General features: G+C 38.1%; 1 protein-coding gene across 1 annotated transcript in view; it reads right to left on the reverse strand.

The window, feature by feature from the left end:
- Window positions 1–284: 284 nt before the first annotated feature.
- Window positions 285–18,480, reverse strand: part of SEMA3C (semaphorin 3C) — a 122,430-nt gene continuing 104,234 nt past the window's right edge. Inside the window, exons 13-18 of the mRNA XM_061366376.1 lie at window positions 17,924–18,012; window positions 13,771–13,812; window positions 12,356–12,513; window positions 9,346–9,413; window positions 6,050–6,180; window positions 285–4,195 (exon numbers count right to left, since the gene is read on the reverse strand). Of these exons, the coding sequence (XP_061222360.1) occupies window positions 3,782–4,195; window positions 6,050–6,180; window positions 9,346–9,413; window positions 12,356–12,513; window positions 13,771–13,812; window positions 17,924–18,012 (902 nt within the window). The 3' untranslated portion in view covers window positions 285–3,781. The remainder of the gene's footprint in view (window positions 4,196–6,049; window positions 6,181–9,345; window positions 9,414–12,355; window positions 12,514–13,770; window positions 13,813–17,923; window positions 18,013–18,480) is intronic.

Genomic DNA, 18,480 nt, shown 5'->3' on the forward strand with positions numbered 1-18,480 from the left:
GTTTTCCACACTGGAATAAAAGCACAAAAATATTTACAGTTCCCTTTTGTAGTCAGATATTCCTGATCGACTTTATACTTCTAGTAGTTAACCTGCTTATATGGCAGGTCTTCATAAGGGCTAATATCCAAAACAATCAATCGCTGACTCTTCATGAATTCTGAGCAGGGCTCAGAACTGACCAGCAGCAATACCTGATGCTCCAAGTATTTCCTTGAACTTGTTTAAGAAAGTCTATGGAATTGCTTTTTTTAACATACATCTATAAAGGTGAAAACAGCAAATTTTTAAGTTGTTGCAACACACTTTATTTTGTCAGGCAAATAGTATTTTAGATATTCAATTAAATAGCACTATGTTAAACTACATTTTGTTCTTTCTTACACACTATATAATGCATATTCACTGTAATGACAGTTTCATCATGCTAGGAACTTATACACATACCTACACTGTTAAAAACAGGATTTTCTTAATAAAACACGCATATCTACAGTAACAACAATTGCAAAGAACACATTGTTAGGTCAAGATTTCAGCAAACTTTACAAACTACACAAAATAAAAATAGCCAAAAAAAAAATAATCAGTACACGGTGAAGTTCTTAGCAGAGAACATATCTTTACATTTGGTGAAGCTTTGCCTAGAAGTCATTCTGCTTTTGTATTTCTTAAGGAATAAAATTATATACATTATTTAGTAATCCTCAAAATAGGAAGTATTAAATAGCACAAACAATATTACAGTCTTAAGTTTTGGTGTTACCTACAGTAGAGGGGCTGCTTCAAAGAAATAAAAATTGCAGTTTTTCTTTTCTGTACACTGAGGGCCAAACCCTCAGCTGGTATAAACCACAGTAGCTAAATGGACAGTGAGGAAGTCGCATTAGTTTATACCTGCTGAGCATCTGGCTCCTGACTAGTCTATACACAAGGGAAGGCTGCTAAAGCATGGTAGCTTGTACTCACTGACAGAAGCTTACTATATATATGCTGAAGTTTTCATGCAGCAGGAAAAATGTTAGTTTAAGTATAATCCTTAAACAGTCATACCATAATAATGGTATATGAAGCAGCTTTAAAAATATTATTTTATAATCTTATGAAACTCTGAGCTATGCTGATTCTTTTAAAGGAATCCCTTATTGCCAATGTTCTATTACAAAACAGTGTAACTTTAATTTCTGAGGCCTAATTGGGGGCTATTAAAATATCACTGTAGCTAACCACTGAAAGGATAAATTGTACCATTAAATGCCTATTAATCACCATATTCCATCTGGAAACAATTATGATCCTTGCAATAGACATTAATATCATACTAACTCTGTAGTGAATCTGCTGGGGATATGAAAAGAGCATGGCAGCAGAGTACATGCACTGATGTCATTCCAGGAGGTAGTTCTATTTTATGGCACTCAATTTTTGGTTTGTCACTTACACACTTCAGAAGTCAGTCATCCTCAGAAAAATAAAGAGTAGTTTGCTGCACTGAAAGTCAGCTGGAGTGGGGAGAGAGAAACAAATAAAAACCTTATTTTTCCTTAACCATCTCATTTCCTTTTTTTTTTTTTCATAACTCCAAAGTCTGCTTTGCCAGCTCTTGGGGCCAGATCCAAGCTCACCAGTCTCTCTAGTCAAAATTTCCTGACGGTTTCCATAAAAAGGACCTTAAATACCAGTGGCTACATGTTGTAGAAATATATACTTAGGTTTTGATTAAGAAAAGCACTTAACTAGATGACAACACGAGTAGGCTGGCATTACCATCCCCTTTGAAGCAAACAGTAAACACACAATTTAAATTCAAAGAGCTCCCACCAGCATCAAAGAGACAGTGTCTAAGTGGTTTGATCAATCAGGGCCCATTTTCCAGCTGTTCTGCATCACGTGGTGATAAAGTGATACTTACAATGATAAAGTTACTGATAAAGTAACTGATATCAGGTAAATACCAGTTACCTCCATTGCACTAGATCTTAATTCCTACTGGCATAAACCCAGAGGTGTTCTACATGCTGTAGAGTTACTCCCAGAGTATTCTAATAGAAGCAGAATGAAAATAATGCCCAAAGAATTTCAACAAAGACCCATTAAAATGTTTAAAACTATATTTTAAAGTACAGTATCCATCTGCTACTGGCTGGAACTAACAACTTTTTAAAAATATTTTTCCTTATCTTCTCTGGATCCAGAAATTATTTTCACTCTTTTTTTTTTTTAACAGAAATATAACTTCTAATTCTTTTTTTTTTTTTTTTTGAGCTTAACGTAGCTCAGTTTTGAGCTGAGCATTACTTTATATTTTTGTATACTGTCATAAAAGATCATGGAATAAACCATAATTTTTCTAAGGTACTCACATATTTTAAATCCCTGTTACCTATCTCCTTTACACAGATTCAGTGGCTTCTGGAACACTCTTACATGGTGAATGAAAAGGATTTCTCCCAATTTTCTGGCATTAGTGTTGCTCAAAACCAGAAAGCGATAGTTTTTCCCAGCATGGCTTGACGCACAGTTACAACTTTCCATTAAACATACTGATTAGACCTGACAGCTGCTTCTTAAACAAAAATATTTCTGCATAAATTTTGACCCAAATCCATTCTTTATTTTTACCTCTTTTTTTTCTTTTTCTTTTCCTGATCTCATTTTCATCAGAAAACTAAAAATAACAGGAAATTGTGAATATAACATTGGAAAGAAAAAGGGTACAAAGACTGTAAAATGGAAAGGGTTTAACTTAAAAATTCTAGTTAAAATATTTGCAACTTTGACAAAACAGTTGAAAAAATAACATTTTAAAATTTTCAAAGATGCTCATAACTTGTTTCCACATTGCAGGCCAACTCCAATTTAATCATGGAACAGATTAATCTATATTATTCACTTTGAAGTAAAACACCATACAGTATACTCACATTCTCCTCTTCAAAAAAATGGAGTGTAATTCTTTGAAAATTGCTAAAATACCTAAGTCACTTAGGTGTTCTTCAAAACTACGTAAAATGAACATTCTCATGTTAGCTTAGTGCCATTTATAAAGCTATGTAGTGTTATAGGACACCCTATTTTAATAAAAATCAATATGAACAGAGATATTTTAAGTTACATTCCAGAACTCATTATTAATTTATTACAACTCATACTATGCACAATAATCAGTGTTTCCTCTGATAAAGTATATTTTTTCTTTTTTTTCTCCTACTCATTCCTTCATTTGACCTCTGAATGAATGAAACTTTTCTACTACACTTTCCTTGTTTCCTATCAGCATGCATTCATATAATCTGAACAATGAGTGAAAGCTGTAAACCCAGTATTGAATAGTAAACAAGAAGAAACTCATGCTCTCAAATGCAGTGCAAGGAAATCTTAGTACCATCCTGCTTTGAGCATGTATCTTAACCCAGATTCTTTCAGCAGGAGTCTGGCTGGTACAGGTTCAGAGTTGAAAGATAATGCATTGATTTTGTAAAACCTTCTGTTCAGCTGTAATTAAATACTGCAATGTTAATGGTGAATCTGGCTTAAGATGAATATGCAGTTCTGATTCTAGGACAGAGCCTAACCTAGTCAGTAAGCACCTAGGAAAGAAAATGCTCTGAATTATTTTCTTTAGTTAAGTTACACTGCATTTTTTTGGGAGATGGATCTTTTCCAAGACTTGTTGGATTTTCATTTATATTTTTTATCAGATTTGCTCAAATTCGTTCTCAATAGACAAATATAAGCCCCCTATAGTGAGGACAAAGTTATCTATTACTACAAAATAAAATTAAGATCCAGGTAACTGATTCCTTCTATTTCTACTTTTCCTGCTATTGATAAGGGCCTTTAGTTTGCTGTAGTCCCCTCTCATCTTCTGGGGCTCTTCCCTCTGCTGACCTTGCTGTCTGCTGTCTTTGCAATATTGGTTAATCATTTGCATTTCTGAGTGGCTGAAAGCTCCCACAAAGTCCTTTGGGTGGAACTGCAGTGCTCTCACTGAGCTGGCCCAGGTCCAAGGGGACCATTTGTCAGTCATGATGGCCACCATCTCTGAATCCAGCACTTTGAAGTTGATCTTTGCTAAGGTCTGCTTGAAGCTGTTCTCTGTTGCGATGCAGTGGTAAAGCCCCCTGTCGCTGTCTTGGACAGAGCGAATGAGGAGTCCTTGCTCAGTAGCTATGATCCTCTCATTCAGTTTGACCTAGATAGCAAAAAGTCAGAAGGAACTTTTTACGAAATGTTATGGAACAACAAAGTGTTGGACCTCTTGCGGTAAGTCTCTCTTCAAACACCTGTTTCTTCCCTAAAGGGTTTCTTAAATGTACCATATTTTGCTTTTATCACATCTCCCAGAGACCACAGTTATTGCTACTGTTAGGAGAGAAACTACCTCAAGGTAGGTAAGTGGCACTAAAGAATGACTTCAAAACTTTATTCATTACGTTACAATAGACTTGATCACGATGACGACAAAGATGCAAACCTTAAGACTAAATGAAAGAAGAGTTTTCCTAATGTTCAAATAGCAGAACTGAGGAAGTTAACTTCTGTTTGCCAGGGTTACACCCCTGGGAATGTCTTTTGTAGTACCAGAGACTGCTGCTGAGACTTGATGGGGAAAAAGTGGACAACCAGAGGTTGAGCTGGCATTGAACACAAAGTAGCTGATAGTTAAACTTTTTGACCTTGAGCAGGTTCCTGGGGCTAACTTGTGAAGAACTGTGTCTGCACTGCAGAGTCTATAGTCTGGTATAAACGTTTTCATCTCAGTGGCCTCAGATGGGACTTAGCTCATTGGAAACCAAGAGCAATTTTTCTATTCCCCTATTTCCTTCCTGGCTTCAGACTCTGGACAGTCCCAGGAGATGGTCACATCATCTGAAGGAAGCAAGATACCACAGCTTCTTGAGTTATCATCTGAGTATAAATGACTGTGCACATGTTCCTTTGCATATCAGCTGTGAAATAAAAATTGCTAATTTAACCCATTCTGACAAAATACCAGTGCTGGTATTTTTATGACTGATTTTTCTATTTTGCCACTGCACTTTGCATTATACCTGATTCTATTTGGAATTCATTTATTTATTTCTTATGATGTTCTGTTATTGTAAACTTTTTTAGACATTGAAGAGGTAAGACTTCCAGAAATCTGACAGCTTGAAATGTAATTAACCCATTGATTGCTCTAGTTTGTCTTGCATTGATTCCACCATAGTTACTGAACCCATGAACAAGAAGGGAGATGTTCTGCTGAAGAAGAGAGTTAAAGAATTGCACCTAAATTGGCAGAACATGACTTAAGTTTTTGAAGAGCAAGTAAGAAAAACAGCATGAAAGCCTTGAAAGCCCTCTCTGATTTTGGAAAATGGCCTGATATGAGAATAATGCTTTTCAGTATTTATAATTTATCAACAGACACTGTATTATGTAATAGGTCTTTTTGAAAGATGTACTTTTTATTCATATAGTAATTGCCTTGGATTTGAAATGGATTTTTTCCCCTTTTATATTACTTAAGGAAGGCACATGCCCCATAAACAATCATCCTGTGTATTACAGTGCTGAAACTTGAGAGCCTTAGAGAGTGCGGTAATGGAAAATGTGATTGCACCATGGTGCGGAAATGCTTTTGTCAATACGTGTTCTTACCCTGGACTAGTTTCTTGCTAAAGAAACCTTTCGCATTTCTCCCACTTTTGCCTTTTATCTCTTCAATAGCATAAAAGGGCTACTGCATTCTGACTTCTTCATGAACTTTATACAGTTTATTGCTTTTATGCCTATTTCCTTGGATCAATAAGAAGTCCTGAGTGCTCTAAACCTTCAGTTTGCAATTAATAAGGTGTGAAGGTAAAATTCATTAATTAATTCCCTGACTTTAAGGGCTAACAGGAATTTTGTAATAGCTGTTCTGATCTGATAGAAATCACTGGGGCTGAGGAAAGTCCCATCTATACTGGGTTTTCTGATGAAAACACAAATGTTCCCTTCCTTTGGTCTGGGGAGTAGAGGAGATGCTGACACATGATGAGCAACTGCTCATTTTGCTCACCTCTTTCCTCCTGTCATTGTCTTTCTGTAGTAGCCATTTAATAGAAGCCTGAGGAGATTTGGGTGTGCATTCAAGAAAGGTGGTGTTGTTTTTCACTCCATACTGAACTATTTCTGCAGCATTTCTGTATGCTAGAAAGAAAAAGAAAACAGGTCAGGATACTGTGAATGGTGATTTGATACAGAAAGCAACTATCTCTTTGCAATAGAGGTAAAATGTTTGCAATACAGGTAAAATGAAGTATGTCTGATCTTGGTATTGGCCAATAGTAAGTAATATAGGACACAGAATTTTTAAAGAAATTAAATGTGAAGAAGCACATCCAGTTCCAAATAACAGCGTTTTCAAACTGACATGGTCTGTTCTGAGAAACAGGATACCTGTGGGCTCTGGTGATGGGATAACTGAGCTCAGGGATATTGTTCCCTGAAATGATCTCATTCTCTACTACTACAAGAATGCCTGTCTAGAGCTATCCAAAGGAGAATGAAGCTTTTAATATATTTCTTCACACTTCACCAATTACGAGCTGGTGGAATATGGCTGTATGACTCAAAACGCAGCAGCATGCCATAAAAAAGCCAATTTCAGCTGCGTGCAGTATCACAGGGAGGCGAGAGAGGGCGGATTTGGCTTCCCACTGCCGCTCTTACAAAGCAAGGAAGGGACTTGGCTCTAAATCTGAGGTGCAGTGAGTACATAGGCAGGCCAGCAACAAAGAGCAGGGCAGATTTATAGCACTCCACCAACACCTGGGCAAGTGCTGAGCATATGTCATCGCTTAGACTTCTTGTGCCCCTTTACAGTCTCAATAGATGAACAACTGGCAGTTACCGACAGGAACTTTTAGATGCTCATTGTTTGGCATAAATCATAACGTTAGTCCTGAAAACAATACAGTTCCAGATTTAAAAGCTGACATCATATATGAAATACATATGATGAGAAAGGAGCAATGGATACCAATTATGATGAGAAATGCAAACACCGAGAAGTCTGCATGCCTAAAATCTGACTCTTTTTGCACAGTTTTTAGACTGATTTTCCTCCCACTCTATATCCCATTCTTTTCAGCTTCTTTCATCAGCTGATATGTGAAATTGGAATCTGCTCTGCTAAAGGAAGGAGACATTGCTTGCTTCTAATCCTTTAAGTTTTTTAGCACATTTATGAGATGGTACCACAACCAGTTGTACCTTTTAGGGGAATAATGTGGAAATGCTTGTATTCAAATACCATAAGCTAGCAAAGCACCTGCCTGTGGGCTGACCTATCTGTAGCAGTGGAACACTGAGAATCAGAGCTGTAAACACAGTGTTATTTTTATGCAAGCTGGAACGAGGTGTACCACAGAAAGGCATTTTTACCTGTTTAATTGGTCAGTATATAGCTTCTTACCTACTCCATACTACTGTATATGTGCTAAAAAAAAAAGACTCAGAGAATGCAAATGCATTTTTCTAATGGCCATAAGGGCTAAGAAAGTATTAACCAGAACATTTAAAAAGCAATCATACAAGCCCCTTTGTTCTTGATATCTATTTAAAAATTCCAGTATGCCAAACCCGCTGAATTTATGCATGTTGAGAGCTCCAAGACATGTAACCTATACTGTTTAACGTCTTAATTTCAAGACTTTGGTTCCTCATGAACTTGGATGCTTTCTTGCTATTGCCTGACTCTCTACTCTTTTGTCCTTTAGGTAGGTATAACTTTTCCTCCAAATATAGTAGTTTTGCTATAAATGGTTTTAATTATAATTTAAAAAAGGCTAAGTTGTTGTTTCTTTTAATCTTTTTTCCACTGGGGAAACAATTGCCATCTACCTATGCTATATGCCACTGCTGTCATAAAAACATCCTTTATGAAGCTGCTAAAACACATGAACCTATAAATACATCCACAGTAAAAAAAAAAAAAAAAAGGAAAAAAAAAAAGAAAAAACAAAAATAAAGGTTGGAAAACAAGAAACCTGTTTCTCAAGACAGTCGAGGTCTAAACATTTGTCTCCCCTCAGCCCAGAAAGCAGACAGTTGACATTTTCACATTTTCCACCTCAAATGAGGAGACACCCACCCTTGGGAAAGACAGCGGGTGGGTGGTCACAGCACATGCCTGCAAGGCAGGACATGCAGCTCAAGTTACTTCATGATTCTGAGCCTAAGCTTTAATATGGATCTCAGAGCTCAGGTGCATACTCTTAATGGTGGGGTCATCTTTTGTAATTACCTGCTCAAGCTGTTCAGCTTCATATAAATGACCTAATACTGAGTCATGGGGAAAGACCCTCTGGCACTGTAGATTGGCAGCTAGAGAACAATTAGCCACATTTGGGCTGAGGGACCTACACCCAACTGACTGTTGGTCTGTTTTGATTTAGGAGATTCTTCTGAGACCATTTCAATGGAATTATTATTAACTGAATCTTCCACATGTAACTCTTACAGCATTGTTTCAAAAATTTCAATGAAAAATTTACCATCAGGTCTATTTTTTGGTCTCCAGATGGTAGAGAATGCACTTCAAAACACCTACTCATAAACAGAGGTAAAAGGAGAAGAATTCTCTAATGTGTGCCCTTAGTTTCATTGCATACATTGCCACTGTCAAGCTCACGCATGTGGCTGAAGAGGATTAAAATGCCTTTACGAATGTGTCTGTTATTAATACAACTTTGGCCATATCTGACTGGTGTCCATCAGGCTGGAGAAGTGGTAGCTGGGAGGGCAATGTTGGCTCCCCTGTCCAGACACTCTGTGCCAAGAGAGTTGCACAGCTCAAAGGAAGAGACTTTGCAAAAAGATTTGGAACGGTTTATTTTCCCAAGGAAACAGAGAAGGGAATAATCACAGCTCAAGAGACAAACTATGATGAGCTAGAATCTGCTGTTTGCTGAAAGATGTGCTCCAAAAATCAGTATCACGTCAAATGATCAGAATAATTCTGAGGTCCAAGAATTAAATGCATGAAGAAGCATGCACTAATAAACACTGAAGGTATTTAGAAGCAGACAAGCCCTCAGATTAACTGGACCTTTTTCAAGCAAACACTGTCTTGTCAGCTTCTCATTTCATGTATGCTGACCTATATATTTCATGGTTCACCATTCTATCATATATAGGCAAGTTTCAAGTAACTGCAAGGAAAAATGCTAAAATCAAATCAAAACAAAACTCAGACTTGGAAAATAATTATGCTTTACCAGTAAGCCACACAGATAATGTGAGTTATGATGAATCACACAAAGGAAAGCCATGTGTTCTTTATATAGCATGAGGATCTTCAAATTACAGTACCTTTCAGGTTGAAACCTCGGCACTGAGTCAGAGGGTTTCCATGTCTCACGTCTTGCCTACGACTCCTCCTGAAATATATTGTAAAAACAAAGTGTTATTTCAGGATAGTTATACTGTAAATAAATGTTCTTTCATTTTTATGTTTGTTTTTTTTCTGTTATCAACCATTAGGGATAGTTCATGACCTGCTGATGGTGTTCTTTACTCTTCACAGGCTTGCTAGAGTGAAGATACTGTTAAAGTGAATAATCAGTTTGATGAAGTTTATAAAATGGTTGTAATTTTAGGAAGTAAAGTAGTTTTGTAAAGGGGGCATAGAAAAAAGGTTAGAGGTGATGCATGAAATACACTTTGGTTTACTGTTGCAAGACCTAACATTCAAAGCCAGAACCAACCAAGCACCTAAAAATGAGATTAATGAGTTACAGTGCTCATATCTAATGCACCAACAGAACATGATGATACAAGGCATGTGACTGCCTTGATTCTAGCAGGCACCTTATTTTTGGTGCCTCTAGCCACCTTGGTAGCAGAGTGAATTGAAATATAAATCCAGACTGGTGGAGAGCTAAGATTCAGTTCTGTCCTCTACTTGAGAGTATGTGACTATTTTCAAAAGATACTCAGACTCACCAAGTCTCAGAATACTTCTAAATGGGACTTTATTATATTATTTGGATGACAGATGCAAAGTCACAGTTTTGTAGCAAATGAGCTAAGGAGCTTACTGGGGTTGAGAATACTGTTTTTTCAGTCCTCCCCAGCTAGAGGGTCATAGCTCACAGAATTCAGTGCATGAAAATCTGGTACCTGAACTTTTTATTTTTATATTATTTTGTTTGATGAATATTCTGTGAGGTGGTTCAATATTTATCAACTGTAACAAAAAATGTATTGGTGATTGCTGGAAATGGATGCTTCTGGGAAATGTAACAGCTATATTCTGAACTATTCGCTAGTGACTCGCAAGATAAGAATGCATGAAAAGCCCCTGGAGATCCAGTACCACTGAGTGAAGGGTGATGCCCCTACGGCCACATTATACCAGCTACTGCACAAACACCCAGGGATGGTGTTTATAACCCTATGTCATCTGATCCTTCACTGTGTTGTTGTAAAAGGAAACCTCTGAAAGATGATGTTTCAAAGGAGTAATTTCTGACATTCCAAGTATATTTTTGATGTTTACCATCAAAAATACTTCATCTTATGCCTTGGGATGTTAACCCTTGTGAACTACTTATACAAGTCAAAGGAGACAAGAGTTTCTGAGTGAATGTCAGGATTCCTGTGCTACTGTGAATACTGTGAACTGCTCCACACTCAGAAATGGCACGCCACTTGCACTAAGCAGTTCTGAAAACTGAAACTTACAGTTTCATATTTATAAAACAAAAAAGGTTGAGCAGGTGGTGGTTAGAAAATAAATACTGTCAGGTGTTTTGAGGTAAATCAACGCTGGATGAGGAACCATGAGTAATCCATGTGAGACAGAAGTGTTGAAGCAAAGAAACAAATATGTCCAGCAGATATTACTGTCTAGACTATGGGATTTGGTTCTTATTACTAATGTTTTCTCCTTCATAATCTTACTTGTTAGATAAAGGGACAAGTCATTTCCTTCACATATGAAAAACAGATTATTGTTTTCCATACATTTTTAGGTTTTTGTTTTGGTTTGATATAAAAAGCAAATTTAAAACAAAATGTCAGCAAGAAAACAAGCTTCAGTGGAAATAACCCTGGGTGTACATAATAGTGATGGTAAAAAAACCCTGGAAACTGCACAGACGGGGTACACCTGACTGCTCATTATATCTTTCAGCAGCTATGTTAGTGTGGGAGTTAGGTGGCCTGAGACTTGAGGAATTCTCTGTTCATTCTTCCCCCTGTCTTCTGACATTTGTTCCATGGACGAAAACGATCATTTTGCAGACTGGAGGCTGAATATGCTGCATGAAAGCAGTAAAAACCTCAGGTACTTCACCAATTGCTACATGGCCAGGTTGGGCTTTACCTTTTAATCCCAAATAAGGAATAAGTCAAAAAAACTTTGCAATAATTCAGTAACTGTCTTTAATCCCAGGAGGTGATACTGTCGTCAGCTGGTTGGGTCACTGGAGCAGACTTAAGCTTTGCCTGGTTTTGTCTACTGTCTCCCTCCATGTAGGTAAAGCCTATTAACTGTATCTGGTCTTCTGCATCTGCAGCTCAAGTGCAGGCAGTGAACACAGTGGCACATAGTGAGTAAAGCTCTGGTGGACATCAGAAAGGTTTGTCTCCTCTGCAGTAATACTTCATTGTGTATTCGGTAGCATTGTTTGTATATGAAGTAAAATCTTAGTAATACAAGAGCTCACCATGGCCTCCTGCTATTAAATATTTCCCTTGGGAGGAGGAAAAAGGCTCCTGTTTTGCATAAGAATTATGAGATGGGCTATTAGCTCTGTTGTAAATTAAAGAGAAATTGTTTCCCTGCCTGTTTTAATAAATCTCATGTCAAAAAAAAAACAAATCTGCAGGTATTACACGGAAATCACATTTAACTAAAATTTCTCCTGAAATAATTCTTCTCTCTTAGGAGCAAAAGAAGAAATAAAAAAATATTTCACTTTATTCTTAAGACAGCCAAAGAGATATTTTGCTGTATTTAGGGCTATCATAATTACATCCATAGTGAGCAACTGAATTTAAACAAAGGGAACAAATGTTTCACTAATTTTGTGTGCATGAGACAGAAGGATTTATAGTTATGATAAGGAACGGAGTTTTTTTCCTTTTTTCCATGTATTACTGTAAGCATGAAAAAATAACCTTTTTATCATACACTACTGCACCATACACTCCTAGGTGATAAACAATGCCAAGCACAACAGCTACAGAGTTATTGTTTGTACATGCTCCTGAACAGAGTGACATCCTATTTCTTCATCCTTGCTGCACCCCAGGCTCCATAGCAGAACAGAAACCTTTCCTTGCAGACTTCACTGGGCTGTTTAATACTGCTCACCTTTTTCCTGTGGGATAAAACCTGGAGCAGGAGTTGCCATCCCAGGCACAGTATGGATCTCGAGCTAAGCAGCAGTCAGCACAGGCAGTCCCATAGATGTGGCAGCGATGTAAGGATACCTGAGTGACCCCTTCATCTGAGCTTACGTACAACTGTTGCTGTAGAAGGAAATGCAAAGATTTATTTCAGATGTCGAGAAGCTTCACTGGAGACTCTGCTAACACACCTAAAATCCTTTCAATTAATTTCAGAGTGACCTCAAGACAAAGACGGAAGCCACTAATATATATAAAGCCAAGATAAATAGAATTCTCCCAGGTGAATAGGCCTATAGTATTTCTACCTTCCTGTTAGAAAACATTTAGAAACACTGGGAAATGTTAATGAGTTTTGGACATTGAATGTCACTGTTCTCTTCTGGGGCAGACAGGCTGATTTAATACTGCTCAGCTTTGAGAACTTGGTTCTTATTCAGTAGGATATTGGCTCAAGCCTTTGAACAAAGTATTTTCTCTGCATATAGTCACTTCAACAAATATTATGCAGAGTTCCTAGTTGGATTCTCCAGTGCATAGACTTCCAAGACATAAAGCCTAGAGATTATGTTGAGGCTTATGGCCAGATTCCGATAGCCTTATATACCTAGAAAAATAAGACAAAAGAATTTTCATAATAAATGACAGCTTTTGCAAAAGAACTCCAAAGTGCATAGGTCATCATGAAAATCTGGACCAAAATGGTTCTTTTACTCAGAAAAAATTATTTAATTATTCTTAAAATATAAATTAATATTGAACAAAAACATTGAAAGTCCCCTGATATTTTTGTCATAGAACTAAAAAATTACAGTGAATTCAATTTACTGAATAATGTTTCTTAGCAGTTTTGCAAAATACTGAGCAATGTGTTGCTTGAAAAGTCACAGAATTAGTTTTAGTTTGGGTGTTTAACATTTGAGAAGCAATCTTCTCAGCTATTTTCATCAATTCTTATTGCCATTGTTTGTTACTACTAAACCAACATGCACGATTGCATGAAGGACTTACCAGCCCTCAAACGGCCTTTCTACATGGATCAGACTTCCAAGGGAAAATTTCTATTTAGGACTTATATAAAAAATGGGGAGGGCAAATTTTCTCTTTCAGTACACTTTTTTCTTTAATTGTCAAGCAAAACAAAAAACTTACACTTTCAGTGACTTAGAAATGGTACACAATGAATAGAAATTGGTTTATCTTAGTGGCTCTGGGGCATACAAATAGCTCATGCAACCTTCAGTCAAGTTTCTCCATATTCATCATGGAAAATCTCCTGCCTATATTTACTATTCTGGGCAACAATTGCTATTCTAACATCTTTAAGTCAATTTTCTTCTAATTTAATAAGCATTAAGTTAGCATTCCACTTTTCTTTACCTTTTTAGATGAAATCTTCATTGTTGTTATGGGAGAATTACTCTGAAAGACAAAATCACAAACTACACTTATACTCTCCTGTTATTATTGTCCCAAAATGTCAATTTAAAATTCAGTAAAACCTAAGTCACATCTAATAAACTAAAACTTTTCATATCTTGGAAAGGTATCACTCACTCTTACTAAGTTTTTGCTATTTTCAGAACTAAACAAATAACATACATACACAATTAATGTCTCACAAAATGTACTGGCTAAACTCAACTGCATCAGTATTATTCCTGTACATCAACAAGGTTTTGTACACTTCTAATTAACCTGCATCTGTGTTACCTCAGCAAGATAGGATCAATATGTTTTGAAGACATTACTCTCACTTTGTAATTAAAAAAAAAATGCTTATTCTTTGATGAGGATAAGGAAAAACCATAAAATAGCTCATGCATATTTACCACACTATCCAGGTCAGAATACATCGTATATCTCCTACACATTATGTACAGTGCATACAGGTTGGTGATCATCCAACATACACATTCAGATTATCAATGACTGGAATATTAAAAATGGCATGTGTGCTATTGAATGTTGCATTCCCAGAGACAGTACTGTATACTACTGTGTGTCATCACTGCAGTTGATTAACATATGTCCAAACCAAACGTTAAAGACCTGGAAAAGGAATTATCATATTCATCGCCTTAAGCAAGTGAAGCAATTAGTACCCAAATAAATGATAAAACTGATGGTAATAAAAATGTTCAGCACTTTTTCAAGATTTAGCATTTGTTCAGTCACACAGGAAAGCTGTAACAGTGGGCTAGAATTAATTGCAGGGGATTACAAGCACAGCAGAGAGGCCAACACTAGAAAGTCTGGGTGCAAACCATGTGAATTGCAAAGGTTTGAAGGAGTGGCACAGAGTCTAGTTGTAGACCTGTAACTAGCGCATCCCACAGGGGTCAGTATTGGGTCCAGTATTGATTGGCTTTTCATCAATGACTTGGATGAAGGGACAGGGTGCCTCCTCAGCAAGTTTGCTGATGATACAGAACTAGAAGGAGTGGCTGGTATCCCAGAGTGCTGTGCTGTCATTCAGAAGGATATAGAGAGGCTGCAAAGATGGGCAGAGAGGACCCTTCTGAAACTTAACAAAGGCAAGTGCAGGGTCCTGCCCCTGGTGAGGAATAACCCCATGCACCCAGGACAGGCCAAGGGGGTGACCTGTTGGAAAGCAGCTCTAAGAAGGACCTGGGGGTCCTGATGGACAACAAGTTGTACACGAGCCAGCAATGTGCTGCTGTGGCCAAGAAGGCCAATGGTATCTGTGGTACATTAGGAAGAGCATTGCCAAAACGTCGAAGAAGATGATCCTCCCTCTCTACTCAGCCCTGGTGAGGTCTTCCCTAGAGACCTGTGTCCATTTCTGAGCTCTGCAGTACAAGAGAGACATGGAGCTCCTCGAACAAATCCAGTAAAGGGCTACTAGAATGATCTAGGGTCTGGAGAACCTATCATATGAAGAAAGGCTGAGAGAGCTGTGTCTGTTCAGCCTAGAGAAGAGAAGGCTCTGGGGGGATCTGATCAGTGTGAAATTGAAAGGAGGGTGTCAAGAGGATGGGACCAGTCTCTTATCAATGGTGCCAGGAGACTGGACAAGAGGCAATGGCCATAAACTAAACCACAGGAAGTTCCACCTGAACATGAGGAAGAACTTTACTGTGAGGGCGACTGAGCAGTGGAACAGGTGTCCCAGAGATGTTGTGGATTCTTCTTCCCTAGAGATATTCAAGAGCTGCCTGAACACAGTCCTAAGTAATGTGCTCTAGGTGATCTTGCTTGAGCAGAGAGGTTGGACTAGACCACCTCTGGTGGTCCCTTTCAACCTCAACCATTCTGTGATTCTGAGTTTAGAGTTGCTGTAGTATTTCATGAACTGTCTGCAGACTCAAGATCGAATACAACATTCGGTCAGATGTCACATTCTCCTCTCCTTGCTTATAGTCTGGAAAGGAATTAGTGCTTTGCTTACTTTGGATTTTTATTAACACGCAGCCTGCTTTCTTGGAGAGCAAAATACTGCCATGCTGCCTGCACAGACTGCAATGGCTGAAGTTATGATATCATGATTTTTAGGGTTCAGGCTAAAAAATCTGTGCACAATGGTTCAGAAACTAGGTTTAGTGTGAGGATTCTTCTCAGCCCACCTACCTTCTTGCTGTATTATTTTATGTTTCAGTAAATAGAAGTAACACTTGGCTGAAGGGTACTCTTTAGGTAATATTGCACACATATATATTTCTTATTGGTACGTCTTCAACAGAAGCCCAAGAAGACTAATTATGCCTTCATGAGGGTTAACACGGAGTGCATTAATTTTCTTAAGGGAATTGTTAATGCTGCTTGTCTAGATAGAAAGCTTAAATTATCCTTTCTGTATCCCTTCAACAAAATACAGAAACGTTCATGACAAAACCCTTAACTAAGTTTATAGATGCATACTACCATTTGATCTGAGACTACATGTTTTAAAGAACAGCCCATTCAAAATCATAGAATCATAGAATAGTTAGGGTTGGAAAGGACCTTAAGATCATCTAGTTTCAACCCCCCTGCCATGGCCAGGGACACCTCACACTAAACCATGGCACCCAAGAAAGGCTCTGTCCAACCTGGCCTTGAACACTGCCAGGGATGAAGCATTCACAACTTCCTTGGGCAACCCATTCCAGTGCCTCACCACCCTCACAGGGAAGAATTTCTTCCTTACGTACAATCTAAACTTCCTCTGTTTAAGATTTAACCTGTTACTCCATGTCCTATCACTACAGTCCCTAATGAAGAGTCCATCCCCAGGATCCTTATAGCCCCACTTCAGATACTGGAAGGCTGCTATGAGGTCCCCACGCAGCCTTTTCCTCTCAAGGCTGAACAGCCCCAGCTTTCTCAGCCTATCTTCATATGGGAGGTGCTCCAGTCCCCTGATCATCCTCGTGGCCCTCCTCTGGGCTTGTTCCAACAGTTCCATGTCCTTTTTATGTTGAGGACAACAAAACTGCACACAATACTCCAAGTGAGGTCTCACAAGAGCAAAAGAGCAGGATCACCTCCTTCGACCTGCTGGTCACACTCCTTTTGATGCAGCCCAGGATACGGTTGGCTTTCTGGGCTGTGAGCACACACTGAAGCCAGCTCATGTTCATTTTCTCATCAACCAGCACCCCCAAGTCCTTCTCCATAGGGCTGCTCTGAATCTCTTCTCTGCCCAGCCTGTAGCTGGGCCTGGGATTGCTCCAACCCAAGCAATGTAGGACCTTGCACTTGGCATGGTTAAACTTCATGAGGTTGGCATCAGCCCACCTCACAAGCATGTTAAGTTCCCTTTGGATGGCATTCCTTCCCTCCAGCGTATTAACTGAACCACACAGCTTGGTGTCATCAGCAAACTTGCTGAGGGCACACTTGATCCCACTGTCCATGTCACTGACAAGGATGTTGAACAAGACAGGTCCCAACACCGATCCCTGAGGGATTCTGAAAGGTTTTTTTCAACATGAGGAAGAACATTTTCTTTAGATTATTGCAAGCTGCCATTTGTCAGGGTGATTGACAGAGGCTATTCCCTTATTTCTCTGTGTATTTGTTCGTGTTTCTTTTCAACCTGTGTTAAGCTTGTAGCTTTTTTGACTCCAGAGGCATGTGGCTTTGAAAAACTGGAGTTAAGCAAAAAACAATACTGGTTTGGTTCCATTCTGCAGGTCAGAATCAGGAACATTATCAGATAATCAATGTACAAAAACTTTAGATTCCATCTGTAATTAGTGACAGTCTCAATACATGATGCCAATGATAAAAGTTGCCTTCTGGCAGCTACTATAACATGACCTCATAAAAATGTGATTATCAAAATCCTTCTAGCCAGTATAACATAAAAAATTAGCAACTTAGAGGAGGGGAAAAAAAATACTTCAGCTAGCTACATCCTTCATAACAATGGGCATTTTATATTCCTCTTTGTGTGGGTATCAAGCTGACAGTGTGCACATTTACTTGATCTTTTATCAAGTCACAGCTGTCCTTGCCAAAATATCTTAGAACAAAGTGTTTGTGTGAACATACACATTGGAAGAGTAAAAATAGGAGCAAGCCAAACCTGAAAAACCTCCAGCTCCTCTAAAATGAGTTCTCCACTTGCAGAGAAGTTGGTGGGTAGGACAACAACCTTTTGTACAGTTCCTTGATCTAGAAAAGATGAGAAAAAATGAGACCATGTAACAGAGAAATAAAAAAACAGATTACCTATTATCAATTATGCAAAGAAAGCATCAATGCAAACACTGTGACACAGAGGAAGGTAAGAAATGTTCAGGAATTTCTACGGTTTTGGTGTCAGAAAGAACCATGAGATGATTCCTTATATAGGAATACTATATATGATATTATTCTCATATATGAATATGAGGAAGTCATGGTAAGACCGGACTAACTAGCATTACTGTTAACATTCTACCCGAAAAGATCAATGAAAATCAGTATCTTCCTTACTAGTTGCTGTACAGACACACAGACAGAGGCAGTATCTATCCTAATGATCTTAGATAAACCCAGGTAAAAGGGAGCGACCACAGAATTTAATATATATTCATATTCTGTAATCAAAGTGTAATGACAACTGATGACATGAAAGGTAAACCTTCCAAAGAATAATTC

Source organism: Neopsephotus bourkii, unplaced genomic scaffold (genome assembly GCF_033783945.1).
Source record: "Neopsephotus bourkii isolate Nb327-2 ecotype Australia unplaced genomic scaffold, CSIRO-AGI_Nbou_v1 NB_1328, whole genome shotgun sequence".
Taxonomy (NCBI): Eukaryota; Metazoa; Chordata; class Aves; order Psittaciformes; family Psittacidae; genus Neopsephotus; species Neopsephotus bourkii.